At 46.7% G+C, this 18270-nt stretch overlaps 1 protein-coding gene across 1 annotated transcript in view; it reads left to right on the top strand.

Annotated features, from left to right (window-relative positions):
- The first annotated feature begins 360 nt into the window (after nucleotides 1–360).
- The window catches only part of TMEM132D (transmembrane protein 132D), a 537091-nt gene continuing 519181 nt past the window's right edge, over nucleotides 361–18270 (top strand). Inside the window, exon 1 of the mRNA XM_021698657.1 lies at nucleotides 361–439. Within this exon, the coding sequence (XP_021554332.1) occupies nucleotides 361–439 (79 nt within the window). The remainder of the gene's footprint in view (nucleotides 440–18270) is intronic.

The raw sequence follows: 18270 nt of genomic DNA, 5'->3' as shown, positions 1-18270 counted from the left end.
CGGCCGGGCGACGACCGCGCGCGGCTCCGGACTCGCTCCCCCGAGGCGGCCCCCGCGCTCCCGAGGCGCCCCTCGCCCGCCAAGCAGGAGGGCCGACCCCGCGCGGACTCGAGCGAGGCGCCCGGCGGGGGCGAGGGGTGGGGTTTGCGGCGCGCGCCGGCCTCGGGGGAGCGAGTCCGGAGCCGCGCGCGGTCGTCGCCCGGCCGGCCATGGGCTGGCGGGCGGAGGGCGCAGGGCCCCGCGGCTGCTCGCGCCCCTAGCCGCGCTCGCCTCGTGCAGCCCGCTCGGCCCCGGCCTGGCAACCGCTGGTCTGCGCCCCGACGGCGCCGGGAGCAGAGGAGCCGCGCTCGGGTCTCCGGGATGTGCCCGTCTGAGATGGGGACGCCGTGGCACCACTGGTCCCCCGTGCTCATCAGCCTGGCCGCCCTGTTCTCCAAAGGTGAGGGACGCCGCCGCCACCTCTGGCCCGGGACTAACTTTGGCGCGAGCGAGGGTGTGGGGGTGTGCGTGGCTGGGGTGGCTGGGACGGAGGGCGTGGGTGCTGTGTGCGCGTGTGGACGCGCGCGGGCGGCCTCTTTGCAGCAGGTGCCTCCGCGGAGGACTTGGCGGGGAGGCTCTGGGAGACACTGCCAAGGGACACGAGGAAAAATAGCCCTGAATTAGGGGAGGGGGGCCGTGGAGAACCTGGGAAGGAGAGGTGGGCTCCGGGAGGGCTGGGCTACAGGTCCTCGGAGGGGGCTTGGAAGGACCTGGCAGGGCCGTGGAGTGTGCGCTTGGCTTTCCCTGCCGGCGCCGATTTTCAGAGCAGTCCCGTGTATGGGAATGTATTCAGCGCCGGAGAGGAGGCTGCAAACGGGGCCCGCCGCTTAGCTCGGAGCCTGACCCCGGTTCCCCTAAGGCAGCCCTGAGGGCTTTTCTGCGCAGGTTCTCCCCTCCCGCCGTCCCCTGTCTGCTAGTCCGCCCCTGCTCCCGCACGGTTCCAAGCGGAGTTTCAACCCTAACTTGTCACCTGAGTTGTGCCAGCACGGCCCTGACCCGAAGCTGTGAGCAGAGGCATTCCTCATGCGCCTCCCTCCCCGTCAGTCGGCACCCCAGCCTGTCACTGGCCCAGCCGAGCTGGAAGCTCAGGACGCTGATTCCTTGAAGAGAGATTATGTGATTCACGCAGGAGATGGTAGAAAGTACCAGCAATTCTTTCTCCTTATTGATCCGGACTCTGTGTGCGGTTCCCTCTGCGCGCCTCCTTTCCTACAAGGCAATCTGTGAGGAGGAAAGTGGAGATTCTTACCAGGCTCCGGTGTGTGCCCCCAGATCCCTGTAAACAGATTTCTCTGATGAGATTTTGGGGATGAGATCTCTCTCAGAAACGTCAAAGCCACTTGTCATGCACAACAGAGTCTTTTAATTACAGGATTTTTTTTTTGTGAGTTCTTCCAGAATCACTGGGGTCTGATACTTGAGGAAGACCTTTCACTTGCTGGGGTGTGTGCTGCTGTGGATTGAGGGAGGGGAAGCTTGCTCACCCTGCCCGCTGTCTTCTGGAGCGCTGGGCTAGTGGGTTCACCTCTCCTAATTAGGAGGAGCAATCCCGAGGACCAGAGCCTCCAGGATTTATGATGTGCACAAGAAACCAAAGAAAAGGTTGATGAATTCAGTGAATCCGAGCCAGGCAGACGTGAGGTTAAAAAAAAAAACCTAATCCTCGGCAACAGCAGTCCAGCAGACTTGCATATCTGCTGCAAGGCATGCTTTTTATTGGTTGTCCCCTGATTTTCTAATAGGAACAGGCTTCTCTGTTTTTATGCTGCAATAACAAGGTTTTATTAAGAAAGCTACAGAATAGCTTGGTAAATATGACCTAACTATCGTGTCTCCTCAGGTATGTACATCGTTCTGTTACTGATTTCTTTATTAGGCTGAAGAAAACTCTTATTACTCCTGATGCCTTTGAACTTTTTCAAGTGGAAACCCTGGAAATGTCTTTAAAGCGGGGGCCTCTGTGATGTGGAGGTCTCAGCTCATCTGTGATGCTACCAGCCCAGCATGTGACATATTTTGTGTGTTGAATGTAGAGACCCTAACTCAGCCACACTGTTGAGAAGTGACTCGGTTGTGTGTGGATTTTCGGACAGAGCGAGCGCGGTGCTGAGCCAGGGTCTGTTCCGAGATCCTTCACACTATACCCAGGACAAGAAAATGTTTGACCCCTCTAATGCCATCGTGGTGTATAGAACCTCCTGGTGCAGATGTGATTTCTAAATGCAGGGATGGTTCGTTCTGTTTCCCCTGTGTTTGCATCACTTTTCCCTCTAAGATTCTCTGACCGCCCCCCCGCCGCCGAAAGTTTTAGACCAGCTTGACATCAAATCTGGACTATATTTAAAAGGATTTTAATTGGGGGCCAACATACGCATACACGTGCACACATGCACATAATCCAAAGTGCCTAGTTGGTCTGGGGCTGATGGAAAAATGATTTCCAAATATTAAATGTCTGCTTCAGCATCTTACTGTCTTTATCGTATGGCCTTCATTCTTTCCAAATAGGAAACCTTGAATGAACAGAAATGCACATTTTAATTCCAGGCTGATTTCCTTGAACCTCACATATGTTTACATTTCATGAGCAGGAAGTGATTGGTCGCAGACCAAACCCACTCTTATACAGATCTTTTGAAAAACAAATAAAAAGAAATCTTCATTGCTTGTACTTCTACCGGCAGGGACCTAGAGATGATATTATGCAATCAGAAAGTTCCCGGCAACGTTGTCCTGTGGTCCCAACCTTTTCCGGAGAACGGCCTTAATGCGGAGCTGCCGGAGAGCTTGTGGCTTGTGTCTCCGTGTAGGGTCTAGTCTTGTGGGGAACTTTAATTTTTTAAATTTTAAAAAATGTTTTATTTATTTATTGGAGAGAGTGAGGAGAGAGAGAGCACAAGCAGGGGGAGCAAGCAGAGGGAGAAGCAGGCTTCCGCGGAGCAGGGAACCCGACGCGGGGCTCCATCCCAGGACCCTGGGATCATGACCTGAGCCGAAGGCAGACGCTTCACTGACTGAGCCACCCAGGCACCTCTCTTGTTGGGAACTTGGTGGGAACCAGAACCGGGCCAGCCTGCAGATGTGTTTTTATGCATCGCTGTTCGTTTTCAGGGAGGGACAGGACTATGGGAAGTAGGGGCTGACGAGACAAATGGGTAAGAACTGGACGTGGGCAGAGAGCAGGCGGTTTTCATACACAAGATTAAGAAGGTTGCCATGCTTAAGCTGCTTGTCATGACCTTCACCTGCATCCTGCAGAGTTAGTTTGTTTTCCTACAAAGGCCAGTGAGGAGCGGACGCTCAGAGCCCCGGGGAATCCTGGGAGAGGACCTGTTGCCCCTGTCTCACACCTGCCTCACGGACCCTGCCTCAGGGTTGTGCGGGCCAGGTGCTCTGCCTGCGCCTGGCGGAAGGTGGCGAGCATTCTGAGCCGTGGCTTTTTCAGCGTATCTTCCTGCAGAGTGTTTCTGTGTGTCTGGCTTCCATCTTAGGCCAGAAGGGAAGCATCAGGTGGCAGAGTACCACCTCTGTTGAGGGTATGTCCAGGAAAAGTCCAGTACAGCCCTGGACTAGAAGGAGCTTGGGTTTACGGTGACACCTTTTCCAGGCTTTCAGGGGAGGAAGAAATATCTAGGAGGGAGCTCACTGGTGTGTATGTGAGAGACAGAGAGAGACAGAGACAGTGAGACTTCATTGCTTGCATTTAAACAGTGTCACCATTAAAGGCCAGGGAACAGGGGGATCATTAACTTTCATTTTCTCTGAATAAAGTTAAGTAACAAATACAATTTCCTAAAAAATTCTTATATTTTTTTATGAAAGGTAGAATTCCAAGTATGAGGATCTGTTTAATTTAGTTCCATTGTGAAAGCCAAGAAAAAATGAAAAACAAATCAAAACTCCAAAAATACCCAATTGCAGAAGCTTATACTACCTATATTTGTCTCGTCTATCCATTTATCTACTCACCCTTTTATACAACCAGTCATCATCCATCCATCGTTTTGTTCATCAGTCTGTCCCTCCATCCATCCATCCACCCACCCCCCATCTGCCCATCTACCCATCGGTCCATCCTTCTATCCATCCACCCCCATCCATCCATCCACCCATCCATCCTTCTACCCATCCATCTATCCATCCATCCATCCACCCCCTATCCATCCATATATCCATCCATCCTCCATTCATCCATCCATCCACAAATTACCACAGACCTGGTGGCTTAAAATCAACAGAAATTTATTCTCACAGTTCTGGAGGACAGATGTCCAAAATCAGTCTCCCTGGGCCAAAATCAAGGTGTCAGCAGAAGGCTCCAAGGGAGAATCGTGTCTTCCCTCTTCCAGCTTCTGGTGGCTGGCTGCCTGCAGACCTTGCATCCTGGCAGCATCACTACCATCCTGCAGGCTGGTGGCTTCCCGCCTCTCTGCTCTGTCCTCGCATCATCATCTGCTCTCCCACCACCTCCCTTTAGAAGTCTTCTCTTGCACTGAGGGACCACCAGAACAATCCACATCGTCTCCCATCTTAATCACATCTGCAAAGATCCCTCTCTCCCTTTCCCCCCAAATAAGGTGACATTCAGAGGTTCAAGGGATTTGGACATAGGTATGTTTTGTGTGTCTTTTCCAACCTTTTATAGGGGTGACATCCTAAAACTATATTCTGCCTCCTGTTCTAAGTTTTAAGTTCCTCTAGGGGCCATGCTGTGTATTTTCCTATCTGGCTTCGATTTCTCTCCAGTACATATGGTATGCTTCTTTGGACATTGCAAGGGCTCAATCAATTTTTGAGTACGCTTAAGACTCTGGAATACCGCTAAAAAAACCTCTGCCCAATGGTAAAGTGACTTGATGCTGTTTTTCCTCCTGGCTAACCAAGGTGCTGTAGGAAATACTTTGGTCAATCATAGTAACAGCTAACTTCTTGAGTAGTTATTGTATGCAAGCCACTGCGCTGAGTGACTTATGAAAATGATTTTGGGGGCAATTTTCAGATAAACCTAACTGGGTAGAGTTTGTTATTAGGCCCATCTTACGGATGCAGAAAGTGAGGCTCAGAGAGTAAGTAACTTGTCCGAGATCTCACAACCAGAAAGTGGCAGCGTCTGAATTCTGATTAGCCCACGCTGCCAGCCCACCTCCATTCTGCCTGTGGTTATATGTCATCACTAAACACGAACCCGTTCCTATGCGGTGCCACCCTTGTGGTTGGTTCAATGCACAGAGGCTTCCATTGGAGTTTTGGCTCAGAGCCTAGGATATGGTCGGCGCTCCACGCAACACAAGGGCTGGGGCGCCGACCCCCACCCTGCAGAGTAAAAAGTCCACTTGTAACTTTGACTCCCCAGAACGTCACTACCTACAGCCCACTGTTGACCGATAACATACACGGTCAATTAGCACGTATCGTGCATGTTGTATGTGTTACTGTGTTCTCACGATACGGTCAGCTGGAGAAAGGAAAATATTATTGAGGAAACCATGAGAAAATACAATTTCAGTACAAGGCTGTATTTATCGAAAAAAATCCACATGTAAGTTCAAACCTGTGTTGGACAAATGGGTAAAGGAACGTCCCGTTCTTTAATTTCCTCCGCCTTAATTTTTCCAGTCGCAATCAGAAACGGTCCCTAAAAGGGGCTACAATGTAGATTTTTAAAAATGCCTTAAGCAGTTATTTGCTTATTTTATTTTTTAATATTTATTACCGAAGTGTGGTTGCCACACTGCGTTCTGTTAGTCTCGGGCATACAGCGCGGCCAGCCGAGCCCTCTGCCTGCCGCCCAGCGCCCACCGTGACCGAGGCAGTCCCCAGACAGCGTTGCGCCCACCTAACTGACTGAATTCCCCACGCTGTACTTTTCATCCCCATGACTTACTTACTTTATAACTGGAAGTTTGTACCTCCTAAACTCTTAATCCCTTAATCCCTTAAAATACAGATTTTAATTCCCAGACTGTCAGAGAGGGTGAGGGCAGTGATCTGATGGTGTGAAGTGTTAACTAGCATTCTAACACGCAAAACCAGCCTAACTAACGTGCTCGGGCCCCGGGGGAGGGGAGGACCAAGGTGTGGCCCCTAGGACTGGATGCAGGGGTGGCTCTTCGGAGAAATTGTAAAGAAAGAGAAAGAAGCACGTAGAATGAAGGCAGACAGGTACATGTTTCTTTGCTTTCAAAGGGAGAAGGATGGGTCCCGTGGACATGTGGACCTGTGAGCTTGACTCTGATGCAGACCACAAGCTTGAGTGACCTTGAGGGAGGTGGTGGTCACCAGGACCCGCCGTGCACTTGTCCTGGAATGAGACCAAAGGCTCAGGATATACCTATATCACTTTCCTCATTTATTAAAGAAAAACCTGCTTCTAGGAAGGAATAAGGGGAACACCCAACAGCCTGAAGCCAGGTCTTCTTCACTTCTGTTATTGGACGCTGGTTTTAAAGGTTCTTTTAAATAGAAATACTGCCCAAGACTCCCACCGCTTCCAGAAATTGTCAGACTCTGCAAAGGTGGAAGGTCCTTGAATTTAAAAGTAAACAAACTGCTGACAGTTTGATGTAGGAAAATAGAGACTCAAGTCCATGTTGTCAGAGCAGATAGAACAACAGTAGCCAAGGTAGAAAGTATGTTTGAAAGCAGAAAGAATCCGAACGTCCCTCCCTCCACAGTGAAGTGTGTAAATGGAGATTTGGATACGCCTTTGCAGAGACAGGCAGTCACAGAGTTTTTGGCTCTTGGTGACATGTTCTTTTGTGCATGTGAGAAACAGTAAGTTCTTACATTGATGGGGGCATCGCGGAGCAGGTTCACCAAGCGAAGAAGACGACAGTCAGGTTTCATGGGCGTTCTTGTGTTTGTTGATGTTCCTCGTGGGGAGAGCTCTCCTGGCAGGTGGAGGATGCTGTCATTAGCAAGGTGTGGGACACACTTTCTTAGGTCGTGGTGGCAGTGGGAGATTTTGATTCCACCCCCTCGATTCTCCCCCGCCACATTCCCGGTCACCCCGGATGCCTCCCTCCAGGCGGGTGCCACGCGGCAGCCCCCGCCCCTTGCCGCAGCGGAAGGCACGCCACCCCGGGAGCCGACGTCCAGCAACAGAGCAAAGACTTGGAAGAACAGATGTCGACAGGCATGTTTTCTTGGCCCCTCTCTCCTGCCTCACCGTAGAAAATATTTTTCATGGGGAGGGCGCGCGAGGAGAGTGTAGAGTGAGCTTAGATGTTGCTATGCTTCCGAGCTGCTCTGAGCCACTTCACTCCAATGTGAAGGAGAGACCGTGTGAGATTTTCCCAGATGTACCTGGGGGTCCCCACAGAGGAGCACCTGCCCTGGATCTCTGGGGGAGATGCAGAGGAAACGTCTGTGTGCGGAGACCAGGCAGGACGCTTCCGAGGGCTGCTGGGAGCCACAGAATGTTTCCGTGATCGGCCAGGTGTGGTGCAGATGTGACTGGGGGGTGGGTGGTACGGGTGACCCCAGGGGGCGCGAGGTCAAGACCGTGGAGGCGTAGCCGTGGTCCTCATGGACGGACCGCAGGACACCAGATGCCATGTGGACACATGACGAAGTCCAGTGGAAATGAACCCTTCCAGAACTTAGACCTGGTCCCCGGAATCATTGGGGGAGGTCAGTGTTGACAGAGCCTTTGTTGGAAATGAGGACTGCAAATAGGAATGAGGTCCCGTGACGTATAGATGGAGAAACATGCATTTCTGGCTCCCTGAGGCTGGGGACTGAGGTTGGCATTCTCTCAGCACCCCCCGCCCCCCCACCGAACACGTTGAAGAACACGCATGGGCCGCGCTCGGTTTGGTGCGTCTGGCGCTCGATGGCGGCAGATGGCGGGGGGTCAGCCTTGAGCACAGTCTGTGGGGGCTGGTCCCAGGGCTCCGAGGTGGTCCTTCCCAGGGGAGCTGAGAAAGCAGGCGGGATGCTCATTCTTGCCGGAGAGGGGCAGGTGCACAGCACTGCCATCTGAACACGTCCCGAGGTGGGAGCCGTCTAACATATGGGGTAAGCGGCACCTGACCCCAGGGCCGGCAGCAGGTGGCAGCCGGCGAACTGCAGTAGACAGGTGCCGGGGGGGAGAAGGCTCCGGCTTCCTCTGAAGATCAGCTTATGTGGCCTGGCAGAGTGGAGGGGGATTTTAAGGATTTTTGTCTATTAGAACACCATCCTTTTCCTAAGTGTCTTTTCTAGGAACTATTTCTTAAGTCTTAGTACCAGTCGGCGGGGGAGGGGGTGGGAGCGGTGTTTATCCTGAGAAATGGTTTGCACTTTATCCTGTGAACACCACGAATTTTGTAAGTGAATTTCTAAGTGTCTCTCTTTGCTTTAACTCCTAGGACTCTCTGAGCCAGATTTGCCCTCGTTAAGTGTAGGAACTTAAGAGATGTGTCTTATGCATCAGCTTTATCCTTGGCCCTATCTTATTTTCCTGCCCCTGTTCTTCTCTTCCCATCTGCCTCCGTGCCTGCTTCTTCTGTCCCACAGCATTGCTGTTTTGTAACCTACTTCAGATTAATTTTGAAATGAGGGAGAGGTAAAAATAATCTCTCTACCCAAGGATGACTGTCTCCCATTTTGATGTGTCTCATTCTTACCGTTTTCTGTGGATTGTTTAAATCGTTGTGTTCATACTGTGGATGGTCCACATAATTTGGGTTTTGGACTTTTTGAGTTCATGTGTTTATATAAATATTCATGTTTTAAAAACCTACTATGAACATATTTTTAATGTATGTACCATAGCTTAAAGTTTTAGCTCTTGTTGGGCATTTCCATCATTTATAGTTTTCCACTATTATAAGGAAGTAATTACCTTTGTGCATGATGTTTGCTCTGAGTTACATTCTTAGATAGATTCATGGTTATTTAATGACTGGGCCAAAAGAGTATGGGTAGACGTTTTGCTGCCACGCTCTTTCCCAGAAGGGCTGTATCTTTTTGCAGAGGTCTGAGCAACATGTGAGAGCATCAGTTCCGTGGAACGTTGACACTCTTGGTGATGGCAGGTGTCCGTGTCCGTGGTACCCCACGACCTCTGCTGAGTGTCTGTGTGTCCCTGGAAAGTATTCTCAGTGCGTCATGGAGAAAGTCACTCCTCTTTGAGGAGGTGACTCGTAATGCCCCGAAGCTCTGTCCGTTTTCCCCAAAGTGTGGTCCAGCGCCCTGAGGTTGGGGGCTTTGCCTCTCGGAGGCTGAGGGGTTGCTGTGGGTGAGGTGACAAAGTCTGTGGCCAGAGAAGATCTGGAATTGCTCACGGCAGGCACTCCCCGGGCTGCAGGCGAGGACCTCAGTCGGTAGGTGGCGTGGACATGGAGAGACCGTGGTGTCAGGCCAGGAGGGACAAAGAAGATGTGTCTAAGAATGGGGTGGGGAGGAAGCTATTTAGTCGGAGGGGAAGAGGAGGTCCCCTCTAGGACGTGCTGTTCGGGAATCAGCACCACAGCGGGGAATAAGAGCAACAGCTGGAGGTTCCAGTTTGGAATTCGTGGTTCTGTGACTGATGGCATCTGAGAGACCCCTGCTGCCCACACACAGCATGAAATATTCCAGTTCAGCCTACGATCTACGTAGTTCTGAGTTTTTATATCCAGCAAGGAATGTCACCGGTCCTGGGCACGGAGGGCCGTTGTTTATCTAATGGCGAGGTAGGTTCCGAAGGCACAGAAAGGAGTATGAAATCAACTCTGCCCTCAAGGGGTTGCAGTGCGGTGTGGGAAAGGGTCCTAATCCTGTTCTGGCCCAGCGCCCTCCTTCAGGCACCCGGGGTCCCAGGGGCTGTGTGCTGCTGCTCCCCAGGGCTCCCTCAAGAAGCAGACAGCAGCTCCTGAGCCAGCCCCGGAACCCTGGTACCGAGAGATGCCTGCCAGTCTGGTTACTTAGACTCTAGCCTCTTCAGCTCGGGAAGGCCCCTCGGAGGGCATCTCGAGTTGCTGATACACGTTCCCGCCCTTGGGATCCAGAGTGATTCTCATCTTGTTGGAATCGATGCATGACACCCCTGATGTTGCAGGAGTCATGTCAGAGCGTCTCACCTTTGTTCTTTCTCTCTTCCCAGGGGGACCCTTCCTGGTGTCTCTGGCATTCCTTGCCACGGTGTTGGTAAAGAAGTGCTCAACTAACAGCTGATTTGATTTTGGTTTTTCTAGGTGATCCCTTTGCCTTCTAGGGTTTGAAAGTATTCCTGGTATTTCTTTGAGCAGGAGACCCTCAAGAGCTACTGTTCCGTTTTATCATCCCAAAGGCCTCTGGATTACCGTCCTCAGGCAGCATTTAACAGATGCTGTAAAGGACGAAATGAAAGCAGGTCTTCGGCTGGGAGATCCTCCCTTGGAATATAAAGCACAGTGTGAGACCGTCTCCAGGAAGTTAATGACTGACTGGACACCTTCCACCCGAGTTTTATTTGTTTAAAGAAACATTTTGTAGCAATAAATAATTAGGCATATTTTGGTTGCAGGCTCGAAATGAAAATCGGAGATGGCCCAAGGGGTACCTTAGTGAGGATAGACCAGCTCTGGTGCAGGAATAAGCAAGTGCCTATGTCTCAGGGGCTTCACTTGATTGAGAAAGGTTTATTGCTTATCCACTGAGAGTCTAGCTGACCCACATCCACCTTGTTGTACCATTTGGGGCACACACACGGTTTCATGGCTTATGCCCACATCCCACTGATCAGCACTTAGAAACACGTCCCCCATCTAACTGCAGAGAGGACTAGAAAGTGTAGAGCAGCACGTAAACATTTGGTAAACGCTCACGGTCTCTGCCAGAAGGGAGAAGGAAACATGTTGGTTCACATAACTGAAATTCTGTGGGCACATTGGCATCAGGTAAGGCTTGATCCAGGTGCTTAGGGGATGCCAAAAGGACCTAGAGTCTCTCTGCTCCTCTTTAACTGTATTGCTTCTATTCTTAGAGACAGTGCCCCTCATTTAGGCAAGACCCTTCCCAGCTCAGAATTACATCTTGAAATCCACTGAAAAGAAAGCATTTCTTTTAACAATTCCATTAGAGTTCTGGACCTGCTCTGGATAGGCCACATTGCTCCATGAGCCTTCCTGAATCAGTGGCTGTGCCCAGGAGGATGGGATAGGTGTAGGCTGATGGGATCAGGCTGAGGCAGTGAGCTCCCCCTTTGGAGCCTCGAGTGGGAATCCACCCAGATCACCTGTATGAGAAAGGGGAGGGCATGATATATATCATTTTAAATACTGTTACCCAAAAGGGGTCGTGGATGCTGGACGTTTGCCATGAGAGCAATATTCCAGTCTTAGGGTCGTTGTAATTCTAAACCTACTATGAAAATATTCTCTAATATTTAACCCTGAAGGGCATTTTGTATGCCTGCTCAGGTGACCGCTCTCAGTATAGAACTGTACCCTCTCAGAGAAGTTACTCTATCCTTCCAGTGTTTCAATGTAATGTAAGCTTTGGTTTCCAATGGTTGTAATTTTTCAGAGTCCTTAATTAGATGTAAAAACTATGCACAATGGAAATTGCTGTGGTTAAATATTTGCATTATGTGTTGTTAAAAGCAAGCATCAGAACATGCAATTGCTTGTTTTACAAGCATTCAATATTTTGAAATGTGAGGTCCCTGAAAACCCTGGGAATTCTCTTGGAAGGGAGAGAGCCACTCAGATCACATCAGTTACATTTTCAGGGGAGCAGTGTCAGCATGGGGAGGGGAACGGGGTTTTGACTCACGGCCAGTTGAGGCGCAGCTCAGCCCGTCCCCGTCCCAACCAGGTGAGCCTTCTGCTTGATTTCTGGGCTTCCGGCTTCACCTTAGGGGGTCAGGTCGTTCAAAGAAGTATAACTTGCAAACGATGCACTGAGACAATTTCCAAGGTGTCCTGAATTATAGATAGCCCAATATTTACATTTTGGAAAGGAAAAAGGGTTGTAGGGTCAAATATCTCATTTTTACTCTTGTGCGGTAATTTTCCTGGAATTGTTTCAGATGTGGTAAAGAGATTTTTGATACGGAAAGGACATGATTACTATTCTTTTACAAGTTAAATTGAAAAGCAGGCCTCGTGAACCTAAAGGATGTAAAACCGAGAAAGAGGGCGCATTATGTCTTCGACAGATAGAGAAGCCAAAGACTGGCCATCCCTTTCCTTATGTGCTTTATGTCGGGTGTGACTTTCGGCCAGGTGTCAGGCAGTGGACTGTGGCTGCCGTAACGGATGTCTTGTCAGGATTTTGAAATTGGAGACTTTCATAAAGATGTGGATTTTCCTGCTCCCGTTGATGGATGTGCGTATTTCTGTGCGGCGACAGGTCGTTCCAGCTAAGCAGTGGCCGCGGCCACCGGAGGGTGGGGCCTATTCCTGTCACCATTGTCGCGGGCTGGAACTGTGTGTCGTGGGGCTGAGCTCCGTGTCGGCCAGAGGTGGGGAAATGAAATGCAGACAGCAGTGCCCACGTTCCTTGAAGTGTGAAGACGTTCCCTCACTCGTGTGATCTCCCTGGGCCCTGGCAGCCCGGGGATGTGTGGCTCTTGCTGTGTGACGGTTACCTTGAATCTCGGGGAACTGCGGGGTTTTACGTAACGCGATGATTTTACCTCGTTTGTTTGAAGCAGTGTCCTGGAAACAGGATGTGTGCGTGGAGGAGTGTGAGGCAGAGACCTTCAGAGATGAATTTCCTGGGGGTGTTTGAGAGCTTATGAGTCTGCAGATCCTTCTGTGTGCGTTCGCTCTTAAGCGTATAAGTTTTTTGAGTATAGTTGACACACAATGTTCTGTTAGTTTAAAGTGTACTATTCACTCCTTAACTTGATCACTCTAAATGCATAGTTGCGCCGCTCATCTTTTTTTTGTCTGTCTGCCTGCCTTTCTCTGTCTCACCTTTGATTTCATGGTAGAAAGGTACCCCCCATCTACTGTCTCACTGTGATCCACTTCCCTCAGGTGTGCAGACCTCCACTGTCCCGCATGTACGGTCAGGCAGTTCCTTTGATCCGGACAGTGGAACACTCCCACCCCGTAGCTCATTAAGACAAGTACATTTACAAGAAGAGAATTGCTCTTTGTTAAAAGAAACTATGAAAGTGGGGTGCATTTATGTTGTTTTGCTTATGCCGCAGTCGTAATTGTACTAATGCCGACTTGACGACCTTTCTGAGGACTGAGAATCTTACAGGAAGAGGAAACAAAAAGGTTTATGTTCCTCGTGTACCCGCGTATATTTTTGCTGTAAGAAGGTTTAGTGGGATAACGGATACGTTACTTTCAAGCTTACGCTCTGTTATGTTAGGATACAATTCTCAGAGAGACCCAGGACGGAAATAGGGAGTTCAGGAGAAAGAGGAACAAGGGCACATTTCTGATTGTTAATGGGGACTTTTTCATGGGTTTTATAAATGGATGGTGGTGGGTGTCAAGTCATTCTGTTATTTATATTCCAATGGATATATTTAAGAGAGTGATTTAACGGTTTAATTTTAAATGTCAGGATTTACAATACACTAGAAACTTTATCCTTAGCAACTGTTGAAACTCGGATGAGAAACAATAGGTAACAATTTTTAAATGTGCAAGTGGGTACATCGTTTTAAAAGGTTTCTCTTAGGAATTTAAGGAGAAATGCTCTTGGAAGACCCTTGTTTGAGAACAGGCGCTGTCAGGCCGGGCTCCATGTGCGAGTCAGCTGTGCACATCCTGCCGCCCAAGTTCCACGGCAGACTAGGGCATCAGACTAGCCTGGGATCAGACTGGGATCAGACTGGGCGCCGGCAGTTTTGGAAGGGTCCCCAGGGGACTCTGATGTGAAGTCAAGTCTGAGCGCCCTGAAACAAAGCCATCAAAGGAGGGCATCTGTCAGTGTGGGCAAGAGGTAAAGCAATGATTCTGAATCCGGGCTGCACATTAGAATCTCGCGAGAAGGTATTTTTGGAGCGTTGTGTGTCTGGTTAATTGAGGTAAATTTGTGTAGAGTTTGATTCACCTTTTTATGATACAAGTTCTATGAATTTTGGCAAATGCGTATCGTCTTGTAACAATCAAGATGTAGAACATTTCCATCATCCCCCCCTCCCAATTTTCTTTTACCCTTCCTAGCTGGCCCCTCCTTCGGCCCTCATCCCCTGGGAGCCACGGATCTATAGTTGTGCTTTTTCCAGAATGTTATATAAGTGGTGTCATAGACCACGTAGCCTTTTGAGTTAGGCTTCCTTCACTTAGCATGATGCATTTGATATTCTCCCAGATCTTGGGGATGTATGAGGAGTTCACTTCTTTGCGTTACTGAGGAAGATACTATAGTATGGCAAACCAGAGTTTGTTTTTCCATTTGCCAGATGAAAGACACCCGATTTGCTAATAGTTTTGGCTATTATGAATAAATCCACTCTAAGTATTGGTGTACAAGTTTTGGTGTGAATGTATGTTTCCATTTCTTGCAGGTAAATACCTGGGGATAAAACGGCTGGGTCATGTGCTGATTGCATGTCTAACATGATAAACTCTCAATCTGCTTTGCAAAACGGTTGAACCATTTGGCATTTGTACCAGGGATGTATAATGTTCTAGATGTTGCACACCCTTGCCAACACTTGATATTTTCACGCTGTAATTTTATTTTAGCTATTCTAACACGTGTGTGATGATATCTCATGGTGGTTTTCATGTGCATTTCCCTAATTACTAATGATGTTGAACAGTTTTTAGTGGCTTATTTGCCATCTGTATATCTTCTTTGGTAAAGTATCTTTTCAAAGCCTTTGCTCTTTTAAAACAGGCAACTAATGTGGGTTGTCTTATTCCGTTTTGGAGATTATTTGTATGGCTTGGGTACACATCTCTTATTGTAAATGTGATTTGAAAATAGTTTTTTTTTGGTCTGCAGCATGTCATTTCTTCCTTTTAACAGGTCTTTGGCAGAGCAAAATTTAAATACATATTTATATATATATATGTATCTATATATATATAGATGAAGTCCAGTTTCCCTTTGTCTTTTATGGACTTGCTTTTGTTTTTATATCTTAGAAATATTTGCCAAATAAGGGGTCACAAAGCATATTCTTCTAGAAATGTAATAGTTTTGGGTTTTACATTGAGGTGTGTTATCCACTTTGGGGTCAGTTTTTGTGTGTGGTGCGATGTATGGGTCAAGTTTCAGTTTATTTGCATATGAATGTCCAGTTGTTCCAGCACAATGTGTTGTAAAGACTGTTTGTCTGTTTTTGTGGAGACCATTTGACCATAAGTTGAAGGCATATTCTCAACTCTCAGCTTTGTTCCCCTGAACCCTGTGTCTGTTTCTTCACCGATACCACCCTGCCTTGATGACTGTTCTTTATAATGAATCATGAAATCAGGTAATGTGAATCCTCCAAACGTTTTGACTGTTCTAGTTTCTTTGATTTGCAATATACATTTTGGAACTAACTTGTCCATTTCTTTAAAAAAAAAATTCCTGCTGGGATTTTGATTGGGATTGCATTGAATCAGCAGAAAATATACCTTTGTAATAATGAGACCTGCCATTTTTTTTTTTTTAAGATTTTATTTATTTATTTGAGACAGAGAGAATGAGATACAGAGAGCATGAGAGGGAGGAGGGTCAGAGGGAGAAGCAGACTCCCTGCCGAGCAGGGAGCCCAACGCGGGACTCGATCCCGGGACTCCAGGACCATGACCTGAGCCGAAGGCAGTCGCTTAACCAACTGAGCCACCCAGGCGCCCATGAGACCTGCCATCTTAACCATAATGAGCCCTCTGATCCATGAACATGGTACATCTGACAGTTTATGTAGGTTTTCTTTGATGTTTATCATCACTCTTATCATTTTTAGCATACAGATGCTGCACATAACTTTTAGATTTATACCAAAGTGTTCCATGTTTTGGGGGTGCTATTGTGAATATTCTTTTTAAGATTTGAATTTAGTCTTTATTGCAATTATATAGGAACAAAATTGATTTTTGTATATTGACCTTGTATCCTAAACTCATTTGTTTTAGTAGCTGTTTTTTTGTTTTTTTTTTTGTTTTTTAGACTCTTAGGTATATTTTACATGGTCAGTCATGCCATTTGCGAATATAGTTTTAGGATATCCTTTTCGATCTGTAAGCCTCTCCCCCCTGTTCCCTTTGCACAGGCCAGAAACCCTAGGATGATGCTGAGTAAGAATGGAGGTAGCTCCTATCCTTGCCCATTTGCCAATCTTACACCATTAACTGTGACATTGTGGGTTTCTTGTAGGTGCTTTTTATGAAGATGAGGGAGTTCTTCTCTATTCCTCATGTGTTGAGATTTTATCATAGATGGATATTGAACTTTGTCCGATCCTTTTATTGTGTTGCTGCCACAATCGCGGGATTTTTCTTAGTTAGCCTGTTGGTACTGTAGATGGTGTTGCTTTTCAGATATTGAATCATCTGTATTCTTGCACCAACCCAGCTTAGTGGTGGTATAATTTTTTTTATTGCTGTATTGGATTTTCTAATATTTTGTTGAGGGTTTGTCTGTCTAAGCTTTTTTCTATATATGTATATATCATTTTCTATATATCTGTAAAATATATATATATATATATATATATATATATATATATGTACGTATATAATATTGCCTTTAACTAGTTTTGGTGTCAGAGTCATCTGGTGTCATAGAATGAGGTGTGGAGTGTTCTCTCCTGTTCTGTTTTCTGGGAGAGACTGTATAAATTCAATGTTAGCACTTCTTTATGTATTCAGTTCAAATCATCTGGTGAAACCACCTGGGCCTGGAGGGTTTTTTTAAGAAGCTTTTAAATTGCACGTTTTATTGAATGGGTTTAGGACTATTCACATTTATTTTATATGGAGTGAGTTTTGATAGTTTATGTTTTTTTTTGATGAGTTGGTCCATTTTATCTAAATTGTCAGATTTATGGGAATAATGTTCATCATATCCCTTTATCCGCCTTTTCATGACTGTGAGGTCTGTAGTGATGTCCCCTATTTCATTCCTGCAACTAGTGATATGTTTCTCTTTTCTCTTTGTTCTTGGTCAGTTTGGGTACAGATTTATGAATTTTATGTGCTTTTTCAAAGAACCAGCTTTCCTTTTCATTTATTTCTCTTTTTTTCCCATTTTAATTGAATTCTACTCTAATTTTTATTATTTTGTTTTGTGGTTTTGGTTTTAATTTTTTCCCTTTTTAAAAATCTAGTTTCTTCACATGGAAGCTAAGATCATTTTGTGAGATATTTCTTCTCTTTTCCTTTTTTTTTTTTTTTTAAGATTTTTATTTATTTATATGACAGAGAGCAGGAGAGCGCAGGCAGGGGGAGTGGCAGAGGGAGAGGTAGAAGCAGGTCCCCCGCTGAGCAGGGAGCCCAATGCAGGACTCTATCCCAGGACCCTGGGATCATGACCTGAGCCGAAGGCAGTTGCTTAACCGACTGAGCCACCCAGGTGCCCCAAGATATTTCTTCTTTTTCTGATAAAAGCACCTAAGGCTATAAATTTTCCTTTAGGCACTGTTTTAGCTCTGTCCCTCAAACTTTTATGGTATATGTTTATTTTCATGTAATTTACAGTTATTTCCCTTAATTTCGCTCATGACTTCCTTTTTGACCCATATGTTATTTAGATATTTGTTGTTTACTTTTGAAATATTTGAGAATTTTTCCAGATATCTTTCTGATACTGATTTCTAGCTTAATACCAATTTGGTCAGAGAACATACATTGCAGGATGACAATTCATTTACATGTTTGAGTATTTTTTATGTTTCAGAGTAAGGTCTGTCTTGCTAAATGCGCCTTAAGTTCTAGAAAGGAATATTATATTGCTTTTGTTGGGTGGAGTGCCTTGTAGCTATCAGTTAGGTTGCTTGCTTGATAGTGTTATCCAAATATTCTATATTCTTACTGATTTTTTGTTCCTTCCATAATTAAGAAAGGAGTGTTGACCTCTCCAAATATAATTATGGATTTTTCTGTTTCTCTTCTTAGTTGTGTGAGTTTTTGCTTTATGTATTTTTGAAATTCTTTAGTTAAGTGCATATACATTTAGGATAGCTATATATTGTAGGTGAATTTGCCCCTTTACAAACATGTAATACTTCTTTTTTTCCCCTTTATATTATGGCTTATTTGGAGGTCTGTTTTTTTTCCTCATCTTAATATGGTACTTCAGTTCTTTTGTTACTGTTTGCATGGTATATTTTCCCCATATGACTGAGTATTGCTTTTATATCCACCACAACAATCTATG

The sequence above is a fragment of the Neomonachus schauinslandi genome, chromosome 14 (assembly GCF_002201575.2).
Source record: "Neomonachus schauinslandi chromosome 14, ASM220157v2, whole genome shotgun sequence".
NCBI lineage: Eukaryota > Metazoa > Chordata > Mammalia > Carnivora > Phocidae > Neomonachus > Neomonachus schauinslandi.
The sequence above is the reverse complement of the archived record's forward strand: the minus strand, read 5'-3'. Positions and strand labels throughout refer to the sequence as shown.